At 43.4% G+C, this 25,000-nt stretch overlaps 1 protein-coding gene across 2 annotated transcripts in view; it reads right to left on the bottom strand.

Annotated features, from left to right (window-relative positions):
* Positions 1–12,851: 12,851 nt before the first annotated feature.
* The window catches only part of LOC143299859 (neuroglian-like), a 43,292-nt gene continuing 31,143 nt past the window's right edge, over positions 12,852–25,000 (bottom strand). For both annotated transcript variants that reach the window (XM_076613348.1, XM_076613349.1), the window contains exons 5-10: positions 23,086–23,317; positions 22,144–22,271; positions 19,970–20,183; positions 19,442–19,564; positions 17,590–17,772; positions 12,852–13,236 (exon numbers count right to left, since the gene is read on the bottom strand). In XM_076613348.1, the coding sequence (XP_076469463.1) occupies positions 13,091–13,236; positions 17,590–17,772; positions 19,442–19,564; positions 19,970–20,183; positions 22,144–22,271; positions 23,086–23,317 (1,026 nt within the window). In that variant the 3' untranslated portion in view covers positions 12,852–13,090. The remainder of the gene's footprint in view (positions 13,237–17,589; positions 17,773–19,441; positions 19,565–19,969; positions 20,184–22,143; positions 22,272–23,085; positions 23,318–25,000) is intronic.

Raw genomic sequence — 25,000 nt, 5'->3', positions numbered from 1 at the left:
AGACGTGGTAGAGGACCCATATCACTGAAAGATGACCATTCATTGGTCTGTTATCCATGAACCTACTGCTATTAATGTTCGGTGGTAGGATAGGCCATATTTTCTATACATCGCAGGGGGAATCCCCAGCCGTTCTTAGTCATTGTCTTTTCTGTGTTTATACCTCAAGGGAATTTTGTACTCTAGACTGACTGGCGGTGAAAGGGTTAAACCCTTCAGCTTCAGGATGATTCTGTCTAATGACAGTGACCCAAATATTTGCGAGACTGGAACGGCCCGGCCCGCCCGGAGGGTATGTCTGGTACTTTTGTTCCACAGACCATCACCTTGAAACCGTGTCAAGGTACGTCCTTTTGGGATCTTGCATGATTTATATATACTTAGTGACTATGAAGAATTAATTATGGTCTGTTTTTTGTTGTTTTTGTTTTCACTAAATGTACGACAAAACCGGTTAACAACAACAAAAAATCAGCTGAAAAATTAATAATGTGTGGTGCCGTGGACTTGTGATGCCTGTCATATATATATATATATATATACATATATATATATAATTTTATTTTATTTTTTTTAGTTTAAGCTTAATCTAAAAGTATTATGTAATTTGAGAAGTCATATTGTTCCACCTGATATGCGCTAGATCTAAGGGATTGAGTGCATATTTATTGCCACGATATATTCCTAAAACCTGTTATACACACACACACACACACACACACACATACATATATATGTATGTATGTGTGTATATGCACGTTCATCATATGCATTCAGTACAATGAATTTGTGAATTGCATACATAACAGGCTTACACGCACACGCAGACCCCACCACCACCACCCCCAACGCACTTACACACACACACACACACACACACACACACACACACACACAGAACCACGTTTATGTTTTATTATTATTTTTTATTCATAATTCTCACACATCATTCAGGAAAGAACAATTTATGTCATAAAACAAACTGGCATTGCAAACATAATCATCAATAACATCCAAGAAGAAATAACAAACAAAAACAAAAAAACAGCTTAAAATTCTGCATACTTACGACCAGGTCCCACATGTTAACCAACGAGTATTGACATGATGTATAACAGAACAACAACACACTCCTCTCAGTCAAATTATTGGCCAGCCGTGTTACTGTTCACGATTTTCAGTCATGCCTAACTGAACAACACACATCACTATTTATCGATCACATACATTTTATCAAACGATCATCACTTGGAAAACTTGAGATTTTTTTTCTCTCGCTTGCTTTACATGATAACGATTGGTTCGTTAAAAGGAAGAGGAAGGATGTGGGTGGGGTTGGGGGTGGAGTGGTGGAGGGGAGGTAAGGAGTGTTTCACTCTGGGCTTGACGACACGTTGACAGGAAACATCAAGCATGACCTTCGGTTGATAACCAGTCAAAGACTACATGTTCAGTTTTGAAGTTATCAAATCAATAAGTGTGGTACACTGATTACATTTTCAATCGATCATCTGATCATTTATTTACAGCTGACGAGTATAATTTCCTTCGTATCACAAAGAAATAAAAAGAAATAGAAAATAAAATAAAATAGAATCAAGTAAAATAACATGAATACAACACAGTACATCAGAACTACACCTAAAATCTCCCACCGGCACTCATCCACTAGGAATGGCTGCTGCGATACTGGGTTCGAGATTGTTCAGTTGTTTCTAAAAATCTGCAACAAAACGGTTACAAACAGCAGAATATAATAACGTCATGTAGCAGCATATGTAAAGCACACTTTTTTTTTTCTTTTTTTTACAATTTCTTTCTTTACGAACTCAAACTGTAACGTACACACCCTAACATAACATCGTGGTACTGACGTTAATGCAGGTCCTACGATCTAGATTGTTGTATCCCGTTTTCGTGTGTAAATTCAAAATAAAGATTTCATCGACAGTAATAAATTTAAAAAAAAAAAATTCAAAACCATTTTACAAAGTCAATATACAATATGCCATTACCAAACTTTCCACTCACTGGATGCTTCTTCCACTCTTGCGATTGCATGTGGCCTATAAACTGGAGCACTACCAGCGTACCAGTATTTGTAAAATATTCAGCGACATACGTTTTCTACAATGACGTCATAATGCAGGCTTTGGGTTATGACGCAAGATATGTCTTCTTTTTTTTTCTAAAGAAATTCATCATCATCTGTCCATCAGGGCTTTAGCCACCGATAAGAACAAAAATACTACAACTACTTCTGCTGCTGCTGCAGATACTACTGCCACTGCTACTACTACTACAACTACTTCTACACAATCCACTATCTATGGGAACTCTGGCGGCTTTGGGACAAGAAAACACTGGGCAGCACAGGAAAACAAACACAAACTACTACAACCCACAAGCTTCATGCAGAGGGCTATACGGGTGAATGCGTGGGTGTGTGTATTCTTCTTCATGGTATCATATTAACTGCGGCACATTAACTGAAACATACTTCATTGTATGAAATAAAACCATGGCACATTAATAACTGAAAACGCAACCGCGACACCTCAAAATATGAACAACCATGGCATCATGAAAGATTGATCAGACAGAGAGAGAAGGGAGGGGGAGCGGGGGGCGGGGGGGGGGGGGGGGGGGGGGGGAGAGACACATATACGAATAAAAGGATGGATGGGTAGATAGGCAGATCAAAAGAGCGAGCCGAGAGATAGATCAAGAAAGACAAGAGTGTCAAAGTTGATATATATATATATATAGAGAGAGAGAGAGAGAGAGAGAGAGAGAGAGAGGGAAGGTATGTGGGGGAAGGGAGGGACTGACAGTGAAGCAAAGCTGAGTGAGAGAGAGAGAGAGGTAGGGGGGGGGGGGGGGCAGGAGGGAGAGAGAGAGTGGAGAGAAAGGGTGGGAGAGAAAGGCAGGAGGGAGAGAAAGAGAGAGAGGGAGAAGGATAAAGAGAGAGGCAGAAGGGAGAGAGAGAGAGAGAGAGGGAGAAGGATAAAGAGAGAGGCAGAAGGGAGAGAGAGAGAGGGGGAGAAGGATAAAGAGAGAGGCAGAAGGGAGAGAGAGAGAGAGAGAGGGAGAAGGATAAAGAGAGAGGCAGAAGGGAGAGAGAGGGAGAAGGATAAAGAGAGAGGCAGAAGGGAGAGAGAGGGAGAGGGATAAAGAGAGAGGCAGAAGGGAGAGAGAGGGAGAAGGATAAAGAGAGAGGCAGAAGGGAGAGAGAGGGAGAAGGAATTTTTAGGATAAAGAGACAGGCAGAAGGGAGAGAGAGGGAGAAGGATAAAGAGAGAGGCAGAAGGGAGAGAGAGGGAGAAGGATAAAGAGAGAGGCAGAAGGGAGAGAGAGGGAGAAGGATAAAGACAGAGGCAGAAGGGAGAGAGAGAGAGAGAGGGAGAAGGATAAAGAGAGAGGCAGAAGGGAGAGAGAGGGAGAAGGATAAAGAGAGAGGCAGAAGGGAGAGAGAGAGAGAGGGAGAAGGATAAAGAGAGAGGCAGAAGGGAGAGAGAGGGAGAAGGATAAAGAGAGAGGCAGAAGGGAGAGAGAGAGAGAGGGAGAAGGATAAAGAGAGAGGCAGAAGGGAGAGAGAGGGAGAAGGATAAAGAGAGAGGCAGAAGGGAGAGAGGGAGAAGGATAAAGAGAGAGGCAGAAGGGAGAGAGAGAGAGGGAGATAAAGAGAGAGGCAGAAGGGAGAGAGAGGGAGAAGGATAAAGACAGAGGCAGAAGGGAGAGAGAGAGAGAGAGGGAGAAGGATAAAGAGATAGGCAGAAGGGAGAGAGAGAGAGAGAGAGAGAGAGAGAGAAGGATAAAGAGAGACGCAGGAGGGAGAGAGAGAGAGGGAGGGAGAAAGAGGCAGAAGGGAGAGAGAGAGAGAGGGGGGGAGAAAGACGCAGAAGGGAGAGAGAGAGGGGGGGAGAAAGAGGCAGGAGGGAGAGAGAGAGGGGGGGGGGGAGAAAGAGGCAGAAGGGAGAGAGAGAGGGGGGGAGAAAGAGGCAGAAGGGAGAGAGAGAGAGGGGGGGAGAAAGAGGCAGGAGGGAGAGAGAGAGAGAGGGGGGGAGAAAGAGGCAGGAGGGAGAGAGAGAGGGGGGGGGAGAAAGAGGCAGAAGGGAGAGAGGGGGGGGGAGAAAGAGGCAGGAGGGAGAGAGAGAGAGGGATAAAGAGAGAGGCGGAAGAGAGAGGGAGAGAGAGGGGGGGAGAAAGAGAGAGCCAGGAGAAGGCGAGAGAGAGAGATGAAGAGAGGCGAGAGGGAGAGAGAGAGAGGTAGGAGGGAGAGAGAACGAAAGAATAAAAGTGGTGGCCGGGGGAGGGGGGCGGAAATATATTCACATAGATAGATCTATATATATATATATATATATATATATATATATATATATATATATACATAGACAAATACACTGACACGTATAGAGTGAGAGAGGGATACACAGACAGACAGGCAGAAGATGCATTGACATATAGATAGATATAGTGGGAGATAGATATCTCGACAGAACAAGACTGACACAGACAGAAAAACAAACATAAAGACAAAGAAAGACAGAGTGAAATTTAGATACAAAAACATAATTATAGTATATATATATATATATATATATATATATATATATATATATATATATATATATATATATATATATATAAAGAGATAGAAAGAAAAACATAAAGACAAAGAAAGACAAGAGCTAAATTTATATAGAAAACAGATAGGTAGATAGTTAAACAGATAAATAGACAGAAGACGAACAGATAGAGACTGAGAAATGGAGACAATGGGACACAGTACTGACAGAAAGAAAAACGGACAGAGATATCAGAGAGAGGGAGTGGTGAGAGAAGAAAAAACAGAGAGAGAGTGTGTGTGTGAAAAAGAGAGACAGGGATATGACAGAAAGGGTGGGTAGAGTGCGAGGGAGAGAGAGAGAGGGGGGGGGGAGAGAGAGAGAGAGAGAGGGAAAAAAGAGGGACACAATGCTATGAGAGAAGGGAGAGAGAGAAGCGTTGCCTAAAGCGTTGGCCTAGAGGTAACGCGTCCGCCTAGGAAGCGAGAAGAATCTGAACGCGCTGGTTCGAATCACGGCTCAGCCGCCGATATTTTCTTCCCCTCCACTAGACCTTGAGTGGTGGTCTGGACGCTAGTCATTCGGATGAGACGATAAACCGAGGTCCCGTGTGTAACATGCACTTAGCGCACGTAAAAGAACCCACGGCAACAAAAGGGTTGTCCCTGGCAAAATTCTGTAGAAAAATCCACTTCGATAGGAAAAACAAATAAAACTGCACACAGGAAAAAATACAAAAAAAATGGGTGGTGCTGTAGTGTAGCGACGCTCTCTCCCTGGGGAGAGCAGCCCGAATTTCACACAGAGAAATCTGTTGTGATAAAAAAAGAAAAGAAAAGAAAAAAAGAAAGAGTGAAAAGAGAGATATGAGAGAAAGAGAGGGGGGAGGAGGGGTGGTGGCGATGATGGAGGGAGAGACGGAAAGAATGAAGAAGAGGGACAGGTATGACAGAGAGAGAGAGAGGGAGAGACATAGAGAGAGTGAAAAGAGGGTAAGAGAAGGGAGAGAGAGAGGAGAGAGAGAGGGGAGAGAGAGAGAGAGGGAGGAGAGAGACAGCAGGATAGAGAGGAGAGAGAGAGAGGAGAGAGAGAGGAGAGAGAGAAGAGACAGCAGGAGAGAGAGGAGAGAGAGAGAGAGAGAGAGAGAGAGAGAGAGAGAGGAGAAAACGTGGGGAGAGACAAAGAGAAAGAAAGATGGAACGGGGAGAGAAACAGAAAGGGCGATAGGGAGGCAGGAGAGACGGAGGGAAAGAGAGAGAGAGAGAAAATGAAAGACAAGAGATAGAGGAGGAGAGAAGGAGAAAGAGACACAGAGAGAGAGAGAGAGAGAGAGAGAGAGAGAGAGAGAGAGAGAGACAAAGAGAGAGAGATAGATTGGGTGGGAAGAGATGAATAAATGAGACATAGGTGGAAAAGGAGAGATCTTAAGAGAAAAAAAAAGGATTGCTCATAATGTGGAGAGAGAGAGAGAGAGAGAGAGAGAAATAGAGAGAGAGAGAGAGGGGGGGGGAGGGAGAGAGAGAGAGAGAGAGAGAGAGAGAGGGGAGGGAGGGAGACAGAGAGAGAGAGAGAGAGACAGACAGACAGACAGACAGAGAGTCGACATATACTGAATGTATGAATGTATGTTTAACTGTACCATTGGACTTTTAGCTCGCTGTACATAAAATGAAAAGGGAAGCAGCAGTCATACTTATTACATGTTGGGCTCAGGCGGAGTGTCAGTCACTGAGGGTGTCAACTGACAAACATGCCATGGGTAAAGAAGAAATGAGGAAAGAAAAAAACAAGCAAAACAAAGACGATGACGAAGACGACGACAAAGGAGACGACTACAACGACGATGACAAACAAAAAGATAGCGAGGAAGAAAAGAAGGGAAGAACCACAAAAAGACGGATAAAGAAGAAGAAGAAGGAAGAGAAGAAGAAGAAGAAAGAGGAGGAGGAGAAGAAGAAGAAGAAGAAGAAGAAGAAGAAGAAGAAGGAGGAGGAGGAGGAGGAGGAGGAGAAGAAGAAGAAAAGAGAGGAGGAGGAGAAGAAGGAGAAGAAGAAGAAGAAAGAGGAGGAGAAGAAGAAGAAGAAAAGAAGGAGGAGGAGGAGGAGGAGGAGGAGGAGGAGGAGGAGAAGGAGAAGAAGAAGAAGAAGACGAAGAAGAAGAAGAAGAAGAAGGGTTTTTGTGAAACTCATTTTATTGAATAAATATGTATCATGGAACAAGCACACATTCCGCCTTGCAGTCCACCAATCAACAGAGTGAGAGGGGGGGGGGAGGAGGACAGAGGAAAAGGTAGAGACAGACAGACAGACAGACAGACAGAGAGACAGACAGAGACAGAGACAGGAAAACTGGAGAGCTGGAAACAAACGTTAAACAGTACACCCACGAACAAAATATATAGCAGAAGAAGTGCTGAGTACGTTAGGTATGGCACAACTTTCGTGGTCAAAATGAAACATTTCGTCAAATGAAACACGCAATTAAAACTCAATCAAAATTAGTGACTTGCCGTGCGCGAATCAAAAAAACACAAAACAAAACAAACAAACAAAAAACCCAAACAGAACGAAATATATGTATCTTATCCACATTAGTATCATTGTGGCAACACAATTAAACAACAAAACACCATGAACATCAAAGAATGATAATAATATATATAATAATAAGGATAAGGATATTCAAAAACAAACAAACAACAAAAACAATTATTATAATAACAACTATTATCATCATTATTAATATTGTTCTTGTGGAATGCGTGTTACAACGGCACCAAAACAGGCATTTTGTCTTCTGGCTGCAGGTCAGACCATTCAGTCAATCAATCACTGACTGACTGATTGAAAGTGTTTAATTAATTCAAGTCCGACCGTCTGAGTTCACCGCTGAAATCAGGGGTGCTGACATCTGTGGAGGATGGTCGGCAAAGCTTCAGACCGCCAGCTATTGCTCAAAACTACTCACAAGAACAGATGATGTCTCACACACACACACACACTGTTACTCATAAACACGCGCGCACACGTACTTCCGATAGACCTGATTTGGGGTGCTGTTTGATATGCTTACTCCGAATCATGTCTTAAAAAAAAAAACACACCACAGAACTAATCGAATAACCAGACACAAATTCGTTCAATAAATAACGCACCCATAAAACGAAATCACACACACACACACACACACACACACACACACACGCGAACATGCGCCCGCGCGTGAGTGTGAGGTGAATAACCAATGGTCCTTTGTTCCATTCTGTCTCGGCACAGGCAGAACAATACTTAAAGACTACAAAATCTATGGCGTCACACGAGGCTCTAAAAATCAATAATCATCAGTGTGTGGTGGTTAGCCCCACGCATAATTCATATATTCTCAGACATCTGACAGGTAAAATAACAAGAATAACAATAATAATATCAATGACAATTGTAATAATAATAATGATGATAATAATAAAATAATATCAACTGATGGCTAACCATGACGTCGTGCAGTGTTTGGCGTGGGGACAATAAAGAACAAATTACGGTGTGTTCTGAAGACGTCGATGTATACGGTTTCTACGCCCCCATGGGGGATGGTACATGAAATAACCTTCTTGCCTTGCCTTGCCTTGCCTTGTTCGTGAACCGAAACAAGCTGCTCTCTGGAATCCTATGTTGCTGGTGACGACATCGTGTGTAGTTTGTCACCTTTATAATACATTTCGGTTCACGTAACTGTTTTTGGTGTGTGTGTGTGTGTGTGTGTGTGTGTGTGTGTGTGTGTGTGTGTGTGTGTAACAAAACAAGACGCACTTAAAAGAACAAGATGCACACGCATTCTATGCCAAACATACAAATATCACAAATCCCAGCCAGCTGAAATTAAACGTGACGTAACACCTCACCAACCCTCGTAACATTATTTACATACATGTATACATAGTATTACCATACATATCTGAAAACTGATGATTTCATCATAGACACACAATCGTTATGTACATGCAAAACTTTAGGGAATATTATTTCATGCAACCTTAAATCATCATGCAGTAATATATCATTGTGTGGGAAAACGATGACAGTTCACACACACACACACACACACACACACACACACACACATATCCACTTTAAAATCTCTCTGAATCCATTGATTTAAACAATTCATTCCTCTTTCTTAACCATGAGTATTTAAGTTTTACCGGGTAAAAAAAAAGTTCCAGTACAGGTCCAACGTCAATGTGATTCGATCCACACTGCAAATCCTACCTCAACAAAATACGACCCAAAACTGGGAGCATCACATAATAACAGAAATTCAACTTTCCTTTTTTAATTTTTTTTTATACAGAAACTATTCATCACTACAATAGCTGTAAAAACAAAATCTAGTCATTCTTTGACAAAGCCTCCACAAGTCAAACATGATCATACACACTCGCTCCACACGACAATGTAACGTACAGGTTCACTAATCATACTCTTCATGAGTATTCATTCATTCCATCAAAATAACGACCCATTCGATTGTGGCTTGCGTGACCACTAGCTTGCAGGTAACTGTACCCTCTTGCAGCTTGTGTGACGAACGTTTTGAAACGTAAGATTAGGTTTGAAACCCAACAGTTTTCTGGGGACACACACACACACACACACACACTTTCTGTCCAATATCACATCCAGCGGAAAGACGTTAAACTGAAGAACTAATGAATGCGTGCATTTCTCAGTGATTTGGACAGAACGAAATAACTTTGGTCACAAAACAAGAAGAAGAAAGAAACAGAAAAATATGCAGTCCTGTTTCACTATTGTTTCATGTCAACATCATGGTCATCATCATTTTAAAATGCTTCGGTTTCTCCAGCTCAGCAGTTTCCGGTTGCAGGGCAGACCCTCCCCAAGCCCCTCCCCTCCGCCTGTCCAATGACTCTAGTATTCGTGTCTATTGCCTTTTCAATATCAATCACAACAAGCCACACCCCCTCCGCCTGTCCAATATCAATCACAACAGGCCACGCCTCCTCTGCCTGTCCAATATCAGTCACATCAGACCAAGCCCCCCACTCACCCCCCAATCCCCATCTCTCTGCCTGTCCAATATCAATCACAACAGGCCACGCCCCCCTCTGCCTGTCCAATATAACTCACAACAGGTCACGCCCCCCTCTGGCTGTCCAATATCAATCACGACAGGCCACGCCCCCCTCTTCCTGTCCAATCACAAAAGGCCACACACCCCACCCCTCTTCCTATCCAATGTCAATCACTCTTGTCATGCTTTTTGCTAGTCAGTCAAAGATCGAACACTTCCCGAACAAGTCAGCCCGAAATCCTATTATTTTTGTTTGTATTTAACAAGTTGCAGAGAAATGCTTCTGACTTTTTTAAACTAAATGTTTCATGGTTTCAAAAACAAGAAAAAAGAAGTTTCGAAAACCTTTAAGACAGAACAGAGCTACAATAACACAAAATTAAATTCAAAGTGGAAGCAAACAAAATATATACTTTTTGTTTCAAATATATGAAAAAAAACCCCACTTGCTCAGTGTATAATATGGTATTCTAACTAACATTTGCTCATCTCCCATCATATTAATTGTTATCACTGGTTTCAAATACGCAGTTATTGTGTTCACAAGATAAAGAGTATGCAAAAAAGGTTCTGCGTGTTCTCAAGTCGTCACATTACTGTCTTATACATAAAATATGGAACACTTTTTTTCTCTCCGTTTTTCGTTTGTTCATGTATAACTAAAACAAAGAAAGAAAGACAAGTGATTAGCGAACCGTATATTGGAAATAAATATGTTTCTGAATGTTTTGAAACCATGGTTTGTGTAGCACGAATACACATATACAACAAATAAATTGTTAAATGATTAGCAAATAAGTATACAAATAAATAAATAAATAAATAAACATACATAAGAAAAACCCAATAAACATACCCTGACAAGGGTTTACAGTTGCTTGGTAGTCTCAGTTCCTCTAGGGTGAAGTATTTCTCGCATTTAATAGCTAAATGCATGTACACTTTCAATACGACAAAGCTCATTTCTTCAATATAAATTGTCAGAAAGATCGAATTCTCCTATTTTAGTCAGAATGGGAAAAAAACTGCCGAGACACACACATAGTTTATCATTCAGACAACCAAGCAGAATGTCAATAAGTACCACAATTATCAGACATACCTTACCAATCAGTCAGTCCTCGCGCATGCACATCTATTCCTTATGTCTTTTTCTCCATCTGGACTTTACAAGATGCATCTCTTGGTAAGTGATCGCATAAAGTTGTAAACGATCCGGATAGAAATAAATCTAAAGTTGAAATGATGTAAATCTGTAATTATATGTATATATATCTATATTACTGGCCTGTACAAAAGACTCAGATTTGTATCACAAATCTGCTGTCCATATACAATCAAGAAAATCAGTGAATGGTCATGGTAATGTCAGGAAATTCTTCCATCCGGCCATTAAAAAAATAGAAAAGAAAAAGCAAATTGCTAGAGAAAAGAAAGGGTCAGCAACTTCAATATATTGGCTTTTGTTTTGTAAATCAATAAACATGTTAAAACAGCCACAAAACTTAACTCAAAAAGGCTGTGAATTTGGAACGATTTTTTTTTTAATCGATAAAAAGCAACTAAAGACCAAGACATCTGTGTTCAGATCATTATAAACAGCCGCTAACAGTCACACAGAAAACATGCCATTGGTCGACGTAAACCCAGCCACGTTTCTATGCAAGTAGTGTGACGGGTGTCAAAGTTATAATTTAAAAAAATGTAATAAACGTAATAACTGTTGGAAACTGAGACAAGATATCACCCTTCTTTTATTTTTCTCCTCTACTGGCGGTCATACTGGCATGCAGAAAAACAAATATATAACTGACATGATATTTCAAAGCTGTGGCAACTGGCCGTATGCTACACGCCATGAACAACACATGGCAAATCGGACGTACGTCACAATGTCAGATAAAACATTTAATCTATGAACTGAGCTGAAGAAACAAACTTTCTCTCTCTGTCTCTCTGTCTCTCTCTCTCTCTCACACACACACACACACACAGATTGTCCCTATACACCCTCAGTTCACCACAACCCAAGTTTCGCTGTGCGGTGCAATGTCAGGACACAAAACACAATCCTCAGCTGAGGGACGTCCAACCTTCGTGTCGACCTATCAATAATGTGTATCCCCGAAGACTGCCTTTTTATCTGCAAATACATTCAGCTTGACATAAACAAATACATATCCTTTTTTTCAATTTTAAAACAAATCAGTGCTCACCACTCCAACGCACATATACCAGCAACAGTTTTCCGAGAAGAAAGAAAAAAAAAGAAGGTTCAATCAATCACTGTAAGTTCAAGATGATTGTATCACAGTTGCCTTTTGTTTTGTTGTAGTACCCCCAGTGCTGGGTCAGTTCACATCATACCACTAGTGGGTCGCCTTTGCATGGAACTGTCCAGACGTCACTGAGTGGTAGGCGGACTAGTTTTCGAACCGCTTTTCGACACGAAGAACGAACCACTTCTTTTGAAAGAAAGCACCGCCTCCTCAAGTATTTCAACGCCGATTCCATTTGGAGGTGTGTGCTTGGGAATCAGGATACTATTCTCTCTCTCTCTCTCTCTCTCTCTCTCTCTCTCTCTCAGTCAGCACCAAGAACAAGTATCGACTAATATAAAAAATCACAACACACATTACACCCCGGAATACCAATCGATTCTATTGGAAAAGTGATGAAAAAAAAATTGTTGTTGATTTTTTTTTTTAACGTTTCGCCCGAATACGTCTCTCTGACGATACAACATTATAACTGTCATGATGATACAACAACAAGGATGCCATGAATTACCACCATTATCATCACACCTCACAAGTACATTGTGATGGTAATTCAAAATAATTTATATTTTCACACGAATGTGGTATTCCGGAGAGACATACAACCGTCCAGTTATGATTGGCTATTCGCAAGAGAGATGCATTCACATTCACTCTTTATTTATTCACACAGACTTTCTGTCACACAGCTGTCCCTTTATCTGATTGGTCATTCGTTCAGAGACAAACTGACATTCGCTCTTTTATCTATTTACACACACACACAAACACGCACGCACACACACACACACACAAACGTTCATTCCGCAATGTGTGTTCGAACTTCCCACCCTCCCAAATGCCCCCACCCACCCCCCCACCCCACGTCCCCCACCCCACCCCACCCTCATCCCTCCAAGAATCACAACCGCTTCAAAGAACAGTCTCTCACTCTATCAGCTTGGTTAAAGGGTCTGAGCCCTTCAACCACACTGGCCGAAAGAAAAAAAATGCGGGGAATTGGTGGTGGGAGGTGGGGGGTAGAGGGGGGGGTGGGAGTGACAGGAAATAGAAAAAAAAAACAGAAAAAGGGGAACAGGGCTAGGGATGGAAGAAGGGAGATGGGGGCATGGGGGGATTGGGGATTTAAAACTCTTGCAAAACACGGCGCTAATGGAAGACCATCAATGTCCTGAGCGTGAACCAGATGGTGCATAATGACGTCAGCAGTAGGGCCCAATGACGCTGCGATGAGGTCACCGTGGACTGCGGTGAGGCCCCGGACGGAAGGAAGTGTGTGTAGAAGCTGCGTCCTCCTGAACAGAAAAGAAAAACCAAGAGATGCATTAGAGAGAGTCCAGTTAATAGCTATATAGGCCTGACACACCGCTCTGTTTGTGATTGTTGTTGTTGTTGTTGTTACAGTGTTTGTTTGTTTATGTGTGTGTGTGTTCGTTTTTTAGTTTAACGTCTTTTTTTATACTGTAAGTGATATTAGACGAAGATGTGTGTGTGTGTGTGTGTGTGTGTGTGTATGTGTGTGTGTTGTGTGTGTGTGTGTGTGTGTGTGTGTGTGTGTGTGTGTGTGTGTGTGTGTGTGTGTGTGTGTGCGTGCGTGCGTGTGTATGCGCAATCTTGTGCAAAACTACAAAAAGAAATACACGAAATGACACAGCCACAAAAGAAAGACAACCACTACCACTGAAAACAGAACTAGCAGCAGGACCTCAGACTGCCCCTTCGAGTTGTGAACCCCGACACTGAAAAACTGCTGACTGTATCCAACACTCCTATCTCCCCTACCCCCACCCCCTCACCCCCACCAGATCCCCACCCCTTCCTCTCCTCGCGCTACTTGTTCATCAACGGGCACCAAACAGCCTGCCTAGGACGGACTTACGGAAGACACTTGGTACATGCACATCAAGACAGCCTGCTCCTGTCGTAGCCTTGGACATGAGAGGGCTGGAGAAGAGGGGGGAGGATGGATGATGGAAAGGGGGGGGGGGAGCTGGCATTTCCAAATGTCACCCCGGCTGTTAGTTGGGGAGAACGATACTCGGGGTCGTACAAGAGAGGTATAAACGCGGAGGGTAATTGGTGTGCCCAAACCAGCTGACATGGAGGGAGGAAGTGGAATGGGGGTGGGGGTGGATGTGTGTGGATGTGGGGGAGGGAGGTGTGTGTGATTCGTCTTGCAACTGGAATGGGATCGTTCTTCGTCCAACACGGGTGCTTCGTGCTTCGGTCTGACACTGTCCCCGATTAGGGTTGGGGGTTGGGGGTTGGGTGTGTGCGTGTGTGTGTGTGTGGGGGGGGGGGGTGGATAGGGGTGGGAGTGGTCTTCTTCTTCCACCTGTTCAGGGTTCTCTTTCTACCTTTCAGTCCAGCGTGTCTTCTGCCTGCCTGTCGCTGTTTCGATCTTCTCTGTCTCTTTGCAAGCCCCCCTCCCCCCCCCCCCACCCCCGTTCCCTCCTGCCCTCTCTCTATCGACCCCCTCCCTTCCCTCTCTCTTTCTGTTCCTCCTCTCTCCCCCCTTACCGGAGACTTTTTTCTGACTACATTTGTATCTTCTTTAACTCCACCCTACCCCGTAACTGTAAATTCTTTCGCCATCTCCCTTCTCTCACACTGTCTCTACAAACTGGTTCAATTTCCTGTCGACTGGGATGTCAAATAGATGGGTAGGCTGGGACAGGACGCCACCATTAATTCTGTGTTGTCTAATAACAGCGGTAGCCCGAGTCACCTGATGCCGAGGCACTTCATAGACTGCACACATGTGACGAAGCAAGCGTTGCACAATATTCCGTCGACCTCGATTTTTTTTTCACCCCGGAATGACGTCACAAGCATCAACTACAGAAAAAAGTACCAGACACGCCCATGATCTAGTAGTCAAGCGTGCGAGAGAGAAGAGAAGAGAGAGAGAGAGAGAGAGAGAGAGAGAGAGAGAGAGAGAGGAGCACCGAAACAGCAAATCCCTTCTAACCGCGCAGAACAGTTCTTGTAATTATTACGTGAACAGTTATAGCCCAGGAGGCAAAAGTGGGGAAACGCCCTGCCTTTATTTCGTCACAAGCGAACAACGACAGTTTTGAAGCTGCTGAAGTTTTCCTGTCTCGTCAGAACGCGTACTGAAATAACTCTTACGTAAAGGTCGTCGTCAGAAAGACCCGACAATTTATATGCCAGTTTGCTTCAAGTTCCAGACAATACATAACGATAACTCTGTCAATCTTCTTTTCTATTCCCCCTACCCCGTCCCCCCGCTCCCCCACCCACCCCCCACCTACCAGCAAGACACTGAAAATGTTTTAAAGTCTTTTGTAGTTACGTATCTAATGTAATCTTTCTCCTCTTCCTACTGAGTTGTTCCAAGCTCTCGCCCATGGCGTGTGTGTGTGTGTGTGTGTGTGTGTGTGTGTGTGTGTGTGTGTGTGTGTGTGTGCGTGCGCGCGCGCGTGCGCGCAAGCGACCGTGTGTGTTTATGCAAGTGTTTGATTATGAAGAATTCCTGGCTTCTTATCGATCATGTCATGGAAAGCTATTATGATCGAAAAGGTCGCCTCCCTTGCTTACTCTCGATTGATGCTTCTACGGCAGAACGACGAGCGAAAATAACAAAGAACTGGAAACTGCAAAGTAAGGCTAACCACTTCTGTCAAAGGTCTACAATTCTAATTTGGGATTTATCGTCAGTATTCTTAAAATAGATAAAGCGATAGTTCAATAAAACTATTGCCGCCCTGCTATTTTCAACTGACGTCTTTCACAGAGTGTTTCTGTTGATTCACGATGCTCAACGTTAGCATAAATTAAAATTTCGTAATGTACTTTCGAAAACACAAAGAAACAAGCTCGATGGACTGCAAGACAGGAATAGAATAACATTCCACCAAAATATTCCACACAAGCCACCGACGGCTTGTTATCTTAAACAACAATATATATTTATGATCTTTATATCGATTGGGCTTATATTGAAACGACTAGATGCACTTCGAACCCCCCCCCCCCCCCAAACTCCCGCGCCTCCCTAAAAAAAATTTCCAACAAACAAATAACAACAACAAAACCACCAACGGATGAAAATAGTGTTAGTTCATTGACCAAAAGGGCAACCAGACGAAAGAAGTTCAGTGGAAGTTCATCGATGAAGAAGCTTCGCGCCGCTGCTCCGAAATAACATGCATATAAAAATCAATTTTCGCTCCAGATTCCCCCCACAAGAAAAAGCTAGGAGTGTCGCCGCGCTAGGCACCAGAAAACAAAGTATAGGAGTGGTATAATATCAGTTCTCAGCAAACGTCACGGCATTTCTAGGACAGCTCCTCCAGATATATACTGACGTACCAAGTTTCTCGTCTTCACCTTTTTTCTTTTCTTTTTTTTTTTTTTTTTTTTTTAACGACTTGGGTTTCGTCTGGAACGCTGCCTATTCCTGTCTTGAGTTAATTCTGATTTGTCAAAGCTGTGAAAGTCTTGTTTTCCGCTGATATATTGATTTCATTTCACCCGGCCATCAATTCACTCTCCCATCAGAGCAAGTAAGGATTGTGCATGCCAACCCATCCCTTCAATCAATCAACTAAAAGGTCATGTACTCATGGTCAGCCTAACAGTGCAGTACAGAGGAGACTTCCTGGTTGGAATAATGACAGGGAACCAGCCAGCTACCCAATAACTATGTCCTTCAAGAAGCCAAGTATTCAATCATTAAAGCATTAACCGCTTTTATGAGAGATTTGTAGATCATCAAAAAGCCAAAATGGCTTCACACACACACACACACACACACACACACACACACAAACCAAAAAGACTGTACCAAAAACCGAAAAGAAACTGCGACAACGAAAAGCAACATTTTTTTTTTTTTTTTCATTTTTCGCTTCTTAATACGAAACAACTCTTTACTCGGCAATCGCCCCTCCATTCCTAAACTTCTCCCTGCCCCCCCCGCCCCCCTAATAACCCCCACCCACCCCTTCTGCCTCCACTCTTCCATCTGACCAGACCATTTGTGTGAAAGTCAGTCGTGTACGACTATGACCTTCAGAACACCAGAGGAGGTAAATGCTGTCCGACTATCTGAGCTAGAATTTGATTACAGTGAATGTCTTGCCCAAGATACATCCCCACTTTTTCGACCAAGAGGGATTTAGGGCAGTCGGCGCTAGGGTAGTCCCCAAAAGCCCACTTGCTCCCCCCCCCCCCCCCCCACTCCCCCTCACCTCCCAAACTGGCGGCCATCTTGGATCTGCGCAGGCTCATCTAACATTTACTCGAAATTCTAGCAATGCCAAAGGCAATCGACACAGACAAAAGCAGCAAACATATGCTGTCCTCCATTTCTTCAATCGATACCCTCCGTTGCTACAAACTCTGGTCAATGAAGTGTCATCGTATGCACACACAAAAAAGAACAAAAAATCTTTTAACAAAAAAGAAAAAGAAAAAGAAGCCTGCTGTTTCGCACGTTCTGCCTCTCTCGATCGCCTTCGTTGCTCGAAATTTCGTCGGAGGAGGAGGAGAGCCAATCAACTTCGAGAACACAGATCATGTGACGTGACAAACCTCTACACGAGTCACGCATGAAAGCACAGAACTCTCCAGCAGATGTTTTCTGACAAAAGCCGAGCGTTATTGTTCTGTATTCCACTCACCAGTCATTCTCTTGGTATGGATGTCGACGAAGGACATCCTTCCGCGGCCAGCTCTGGTGCGGGCCCAGACGATGAAGCGGTAGACGCTGTTGGGCTGCAGTCCGGTGATTCTGGCCGACAGTTTGTTGGGGTCTGTGATCCGAGAGTTCAAGTCCCGAACCTCGCCCACGATGTTGCCTTCCACTGCAGAGAGGGGAGGGGTGGATAGGGGGAGAGGGAGGGTTGGAAGTGGAAAGAAAGAAAGAAAACCGTGTTGAAAAGTTTACTGAACATTGTGCGTCAGTTATGTATTAGGGAGGGGGGGGCGGGGGAGGGGGAGGGAGTGTGTTTCGTGTTTTCTTCCCCCTTTTGCTCAAGTTTCGATTTTTTGTTCTCAATGTCTCAGTGTGTGTGTGTGTGTGTGTGTGTGTGTGTGTGTGTGTGTGTGTGTGTGTCTGTGTGTGTGTGTGGGGGGGGGGGGGGGGGGGGGTGTCGTGTGTGTGTCAGGGGAGAGAGAGAATAAGATAGGGAGGGAAAGAGAAAGAGAGAGAGGAAGAGGAGGGAGGGAGAAGAAAAGGCCAGCAGAAAGAATAGAAGGAAGATAAAGAGACAGAGATGTGCTGAGGAAGAGTAATATATATATATATATATATATATATATATATATATATATATATATATATATATATAAGGAGATAGACAGAATGAAAGACAAGTATAGACAAAGTAAGAAAAGGGGATTCACAAAGGAAAAGAAGAAGAAGAAGAAGAAATAGAAAGAAGAAGCGGAAGAAGAAAGAAGACAACTCTCGTTTTTGCTGACAGCGCCATCTCCCTTTGCCTTCGTCAGAAGACGGTTCCCCATTCTCTAGTTAACCGCTGCTTTGTTTCTCAGCTTAGCACACGCTCTTTCACAATGACGCACGAACATTTTTTTTCTTTTTCTTTCCACAATGCAAAAGAGAAAATAGAGAAACCGTGATCGATTTTACAAATCTGACATTATGAAATGGAAAAAGTTCATGCCGTTAAACAAAAAAGAAAAAAAAAAAGAAAAAAAAAAGGTTTTAGTCGGTAAAGTCTGGTTATCTATCCAGCTTGTTTTTTTCTTTCTATATTATTATTATTATTATGTTATATATAGCAAGGAAAATATTGTTTAAAGTAAACTATGAAAAAAAGGACAACGCTGATTTAATTGCAATTACCATGTTCCATTACCATGGTCCATAAATGGGCTGTATATAGACACAATTTCAAGTTAAATGTTCACGACCTAACGGTGATTATTGCTGACGTAAAACATGTTTGTATTTTTTGTACCCGGTTGAAACTATCACCCTGTTATCATCATGGGCAAAAAAATGGGATGTATTCGTGTAATAGTTCTCAGTTAATTTCATTTATTTCTGGTACTGATTTGCAAAGATCACATGAATACAAATAGAACGCAGTTTTAAGACACTTTGATGATTTGTGTGAAGATCTGTATTTGTGATGGTGCGTGAATGCTTACGTGTTTATGTGTACATATGAGAGAAAGTGGGAGAGAGAGAGAGAGAAAGAGAGAGAGAGAGAGAAAGAGAGAGAGAGTGACAGAGAGAGACAGGCAAACAGAGGCAAAGAGAGAGAGAGAGAGAGAGAGAGAGAGAAGGAAAGAGCAAGACAGAAAGAGAGAGACAGAGACAGACACAAAGATAGACATAGACTGAGACAGAATCAGGCTTAGAGAGAAACAGATGTGTGTGCGTGTGTGTGTGTGTGTGTGTGTGTGTTTGTGTGTGTGCGTGTGTGTGTGTGTGTTTGTGTTTGTGTGTGTGCGTGTATGTGTGCATGTATGCGTGTGTGTGTGTGTGTGTGTGTGTGTGCCTACCTGCTTGGTAGCCGATGTCGAAGCCCAGGATACGACCGTTGGGGTTATCTGGGGGCAGCCACTCCAGAACCACATGCTCCTCCTCCACCTCCGTGGCTATCAGACGACGCACGGCCGAGGGAGCTGATAATAATAATAATAATAATAGATAATAATGACGATGATAATGATGATAATGATGATGATGATGAGGATGATGATACTGCTGATGATGATATGCTGCTGCTGCTGCTGATGATGATGTAGATGACGGGCAGGAAAGATAGTTATACAGATAGGTTTCTTGGTTATTAGATGTTATTGTTTTCCCCATTACGGTGTATGAAAGTGACTTTGTACAGATATCAAACTACCATTCATTACATATTATCTACATCATTACGTCAAACAAAACCTGGAGAGATAAACCCCCTCCCTTAGCTCCCCCCCACCCACCCCCACCCCGCCCGCCCACCGATAAAGTTCCATTATCATTATTACTACCATTGTTATCATCATCGTCCTCAGTCATCAATACAAGCCACTCACTGCCTTCCGGCGTGAAGAAGTCGATGGTCATGCTGGGCACGCCCGTGTAGTGCGTGTTGCGGACCGCCACCTGGGCCCTGAGCGGGGTGTTGGCCGGCAGGTCCATCAGGCTGGCCCTGACCACGGGCGCCTTCCCAGGGCCTCGCCCGGCCGTCACCGAGATGTCCACTTCCTGCATCTTGTGGCGGCCCTCGCTTGACTTCCAGTACTGCAGCTGTTGTTTGGGGGGTGGGGTTGGTTGGGTTGGTTGTGTGGGTGTGGGTGTGGGTGTGTGGTTTTGGGGGGATGGGGTGTCGGGTGGGAGGGAGGGTGGTTGGTTGGAAGTGGAGGGGTGGGTGGGAACAGGGGGGTGGGGGGGAGTCACAGAACAAAACGTTAGGGTTCATAAACACACAAACAGGAAAAAATTCCTTACGCCTCCTCCTTCCCCCTCCCCTCCCCTTCTCCATGCTCTTCCTTTAATGATTTTTTGGGGGAATATATAAACATGATGAACACAATGATGAAATATTCTATGTCCACACACTTGATGAACACAATCATGAAACATTCTATGTCCACACACATGATGAACACAATCATGAAATATTCTATGTCCACACACTTGATGAACACAATCATGAAACATTCTATGTCCACACACATGATGAACACAATCATGAAACATTCTATGTCCACACACATGATGAACACAATCATGAAACATTCTATGTCCACACACATGATGAACACAATCATGAAACATTCTATGTCCACACACATGATGAACACAATCATGAAATATTCTATGTCCACACCCCTTCTTCCACCTTCCCATTTCCTTTTACATACCTGTTTACGTTGCAAGGATCAGATGCAATACATGTTGGAGATTAACAAAAATGACAGAACTATTTCAATACCCTCCACTCTTTTTCCCGATACCCCCCCCCCCTCCGAACTAATTCCAAACTATTCTGAAAAAAAAAGAAAGTTGACGTGGTGGTGAACATAACCCCACTTTCTCTTTTGGTGGTATTTGGAATGATATTTATAATAAACACGTTTACCTTTAATCTTTGAGGGCGGAGATCGTTTAGGAAGGGTAGGGTTACGGGATAAAGGAATGGTGCATTTAACTAAAGTCGTGAAGCTTTGTGGACTAAAGAGCACGAGGCCAAATATCAGTGTTGCCAGAAGGTTACGAAAACAGGCGAAAATCTAACCGGAGTGTGAAATTCTGAACTTCAGTGAAAGTCTCGGTTACAGTGCAAAAACATTTTACATCAGTGGACCTGTGTGTCTACAGGGTAAGAATCTGAATTGGAACGAAAATGACACTGCACGGGGCATGTTTGGAAGGATTCACATCAGTGACTCTCTGTGCTCACAAGACAGGGATGTGACACCACGGAACACGACATCCATTTTGCAAGGTTAACGACAGTAAAGCAAACGTTGTGGGGTTGTGAGCAACAGGGAACGTGTGTGCTCATTCAAAATGTATATGACTGCAGATGCAGTTTAAAAAGAAACAAAATGAAGAGCTTGAACACATGATGATGGTTTGAGATCCCATAAGAACTCATATATATATGTACTGAGAGTGCAAGTTCAATTGACAATAAACATGTGGTGTTACAGAGTATACAAATATAAACAAGCATACAAAACGCTTGGTTGCATGGTTACGACCATACAACACCATATGTGAATAGAGCAGATATAAGCATCACTAGCTACAAAACTCTGTGTACTGTGCGCTACCCAAGCACAGCTCCACAGCTGAACCATAGTTCAGAACAAAAGACAGTTCTCATCTGTTGCCGTCCTCAGATATAATGCAATGCCTCTTGATGAACCTGTCTGGGTTAAATAAAATATAACAAAAATGAAAAGAAACAAACAAACAGAATGCTTACCTGCTACTTACTCTCTGACATGAAATAACAGTAATCTGACCACGGGCATTTTCTTTCACTTTCCTCCAAGAAAAACAACCAACCAACAAACAACCAACCCCCAAAAAGACAACCGTTCTGAACTAAAGTAAACGGTACTGAGCTGAACCGAGCACGAAAAAGGTTTCAGACCATCAAGATACTAAGATTTTGCTCCTTGTCATCAATAAGTGTGGGTGTGGGGGTGGGGGTGGGGGTTGGGAGGAACGGGAAGTAAAAGCAACTCCGACTTACTCTGTATCCTCTGAACTCGCCCCGGATCTTGTCTGTGATGTCCACGGCCTCCCAGATGAAGTGAGCACTGTGAGGCTCCAGAGGCTTGGAGGGGTCCCGGCGGAAATCACGCGGCACGATCTCAGGCTCTGTGGGTTTGGGGGGTAGGGTGGGGGGAAAATAAGACGAAAAAATAGAATTAAATAATGACAATGTTTAAAGAAATTTACTGATCTGTTTAACTATTTGAAGCAAGTATATAGGATGAAATATATATAAAAGAAGAAATAATTCAGTTCAATTCAATTCAGTTCAATTCAAAATACTTTATTGTCTGCTTCAACCCAAACAGAAACATTTCTTTCGGCTCACTGAAAATGCCCGTCAGCAAATTCAATATCAAAGAGAAAAACGAGAGAGAGAAAATGAAAACGACTCGTTTCAGAAATTACTAGCTCACTTGGCAACATGGAGTATACTGCTATATTGGCAGAGATTAAGGTTGATGCCTGCGTGTTGCTTTTTTTTTTAAATAAAAATTTGAACTTCGTGCAAAGCTTTAAACTCTGAACCCCTAACCTCTGAACAATCCGTTCATCAACAACAATATGTATGATAGTCAGTCGTGTCCGACCTTGACCATCAGAACAGCTGAGGAGGCAACTGCTGTCCCAAGAATTTGATTATAGTGGAGAATGTCTTGCCCAAGTTACACCCCCCACTCTCTCGGCCAAGAGGGTTTTTAGAACAGTCAGTGTTGGAATGGTTCCCCCAAAGGCCAACTAGCTAGCCCCCAAGGCTGCAGCACTAAGAGCCAGTTGCAGTCTTGCCTCCTAGTTTGAGAGTCATTCCTTCACAAAAAGACTAAGCTGTAAATGACTTCCTATTGTAATGGAGAAACCATTGGTCATACAGCTCTCACATTAACAATTAAAAAAAAAAATCAAAATAAACATTTCTCACCGGCCTCCCCAGATCTCCCCTGGTAGGTGAAAGGGGGCTGGTGGGCCTCCCCCAGCTCGTTTTCGGCACGGACCTGGATCTCGTAGATCTCGTACACGTCCTTCACCTCACGCTCGAAGTGCCCCCTGGCGGGATCGGCCACCACCTCGCTGTCCCAGGACAGACTACCCCGGAGGCGCCAGTACACGTGATAGCGGAACCCGGGTCCGTGGAACTCCAGGCGATGCATGGGCTGGAGAAGGAATGATTGTGGAGTTTATATAGTGTGATTTTGTGTGTGTGTGTGGACAGTTTCCAATACGTTGGGGTGATGGTATTTCTACTCTGTGTGTGTGTGTGTGTGTGTGTGTGTGTGTGTGTGTGTGTGTGTGTGTGTGTGTGTGTTGTTTGTTTTTCATTATGTGATTTTCCCTTGTCTGGATAACTGACTGAGTATCTTTCTATCCAAACCGAAGCGTGTTTTGTTTTTCGATTTTGTTGGAGACAATGTACAGCTGGAATAAGCAAAGCGTGTGCACCATTTCATCAAGCTTCGAGGAGCAGAACACTTAAACACTTAGTAGAAATAAAGAAAACAGTGTAATAAGATCGGGCCGGCGATATTTGCTCCCCAGTTTTCTTTGATAGCATACAGCTATTACGTACAACTTACAACCCCCCTCCCCCCAAGCTTTACAAGTAAAACTGATCATCCGTAATGTGTACCATAAATCATCTCCGAAAGTTTTCTACAATCTAGAAACATCATCACCCTGTCTTCAAAAGCTTCCTGAGTTATAAACCAGACCACAGAGTCTCGGAAAACTCATCTCCCTCCCCACCCCCCACCTTCCAATCCCCCATCACCCCCCACCCTACCAAAAAAAACAAAAAAAAACAACAACAACAAAAAAACAAACCCACACACACAAAAAAAAAACACACCAACAAACTGACCTGCTATGTATAGACCAGCTAAGATATCACATATCAATGAGAAACAAATCTTTATCCTGGAAGCTCTGACCTACTGTATCGGGATCAAGCTAAGACATCAAACATTCACAGAAAAGCTTCTTGGTATACACAAAGGGACAGCTGTCACCCTATATAATAATTATTCTATTGTTTTTCTTTTCTTTTCTCTATTTTTTAAGCAAATCCCCTGACCGACATGACGGACCAAGGAGGACAAAACACGTGACACACCGACCAGCGGCAGAAAGGCCAGAAGAGAAATCTTTTCGATCTCCAAAATAGCCCGTCTCTTCAGCTGCGCCGGCAACTAGCAGCAGCAGACATAAGGGGATGAAGATGAACGAACGTTTGGGGAAAAGGTCAGCCTTTACTGCAGACATTACTCCCCTACATTTCCCTGGTCGCCATACTACATGGGGGGAGGTGTGGCGGAGAGGCTTCAGCCATCGGCTACGGCTCGAATGTATGGCGTCCTGAGGGAGTCAAAATCTGGAAATCTTTCTATTCGGGGCTTTTTCTCTTGTCTCGTTGTGTTACAACTACCCAACCCACTCTTGACTTTCATCTGCCCCCCTTCTCGTCCCTCCCCCCCCCCCTCTCTCTCTCTCTATGCATATATGAATGCGTGCGTTCGCGCGCGCGAACGCGTGTGCGTTCTGGAATGGGGAAAAGAAAATATCACTTTCCCCCCTCCTCTATTCTTTGCTTTCTCTGAACTTTGCAGACATCCCCATCATCAACTGAAAGTACGCGTCTAGGAATCAATACCGCTGCTGCAAAAAGAAGACGGCTGGCATGTTTCATCGCTGTCATGTGTTGTTTTGTTCCCCCAGTTCTGATAAGATGTCGGTAGATATTGTACACTGCCTCTTTGGAAACACAATATGAAGATTCCAACAACACACACACACACACACACACACACACACACACAAAACCCAGTGGTAGGAGACTGTAG

This window comes from Babylonia areolata, chromosome 25 (assembly GCF_041734735.1).
Source record: "Babylonia areolata isolate BAREFJ2019XMU chromosome 25, ASM4173473v1, whole genome shotgun sequence".
Taxonomy (NCBI): Eukaryota; Metazoa; Mollusca; class Gastropoda; order Neogastropoda; family Buccinidae; genus Babylonia; species Babylonia areolata.
This window is presented reverse-complemented; position numbering and strand designations above follow the sequence as displayed.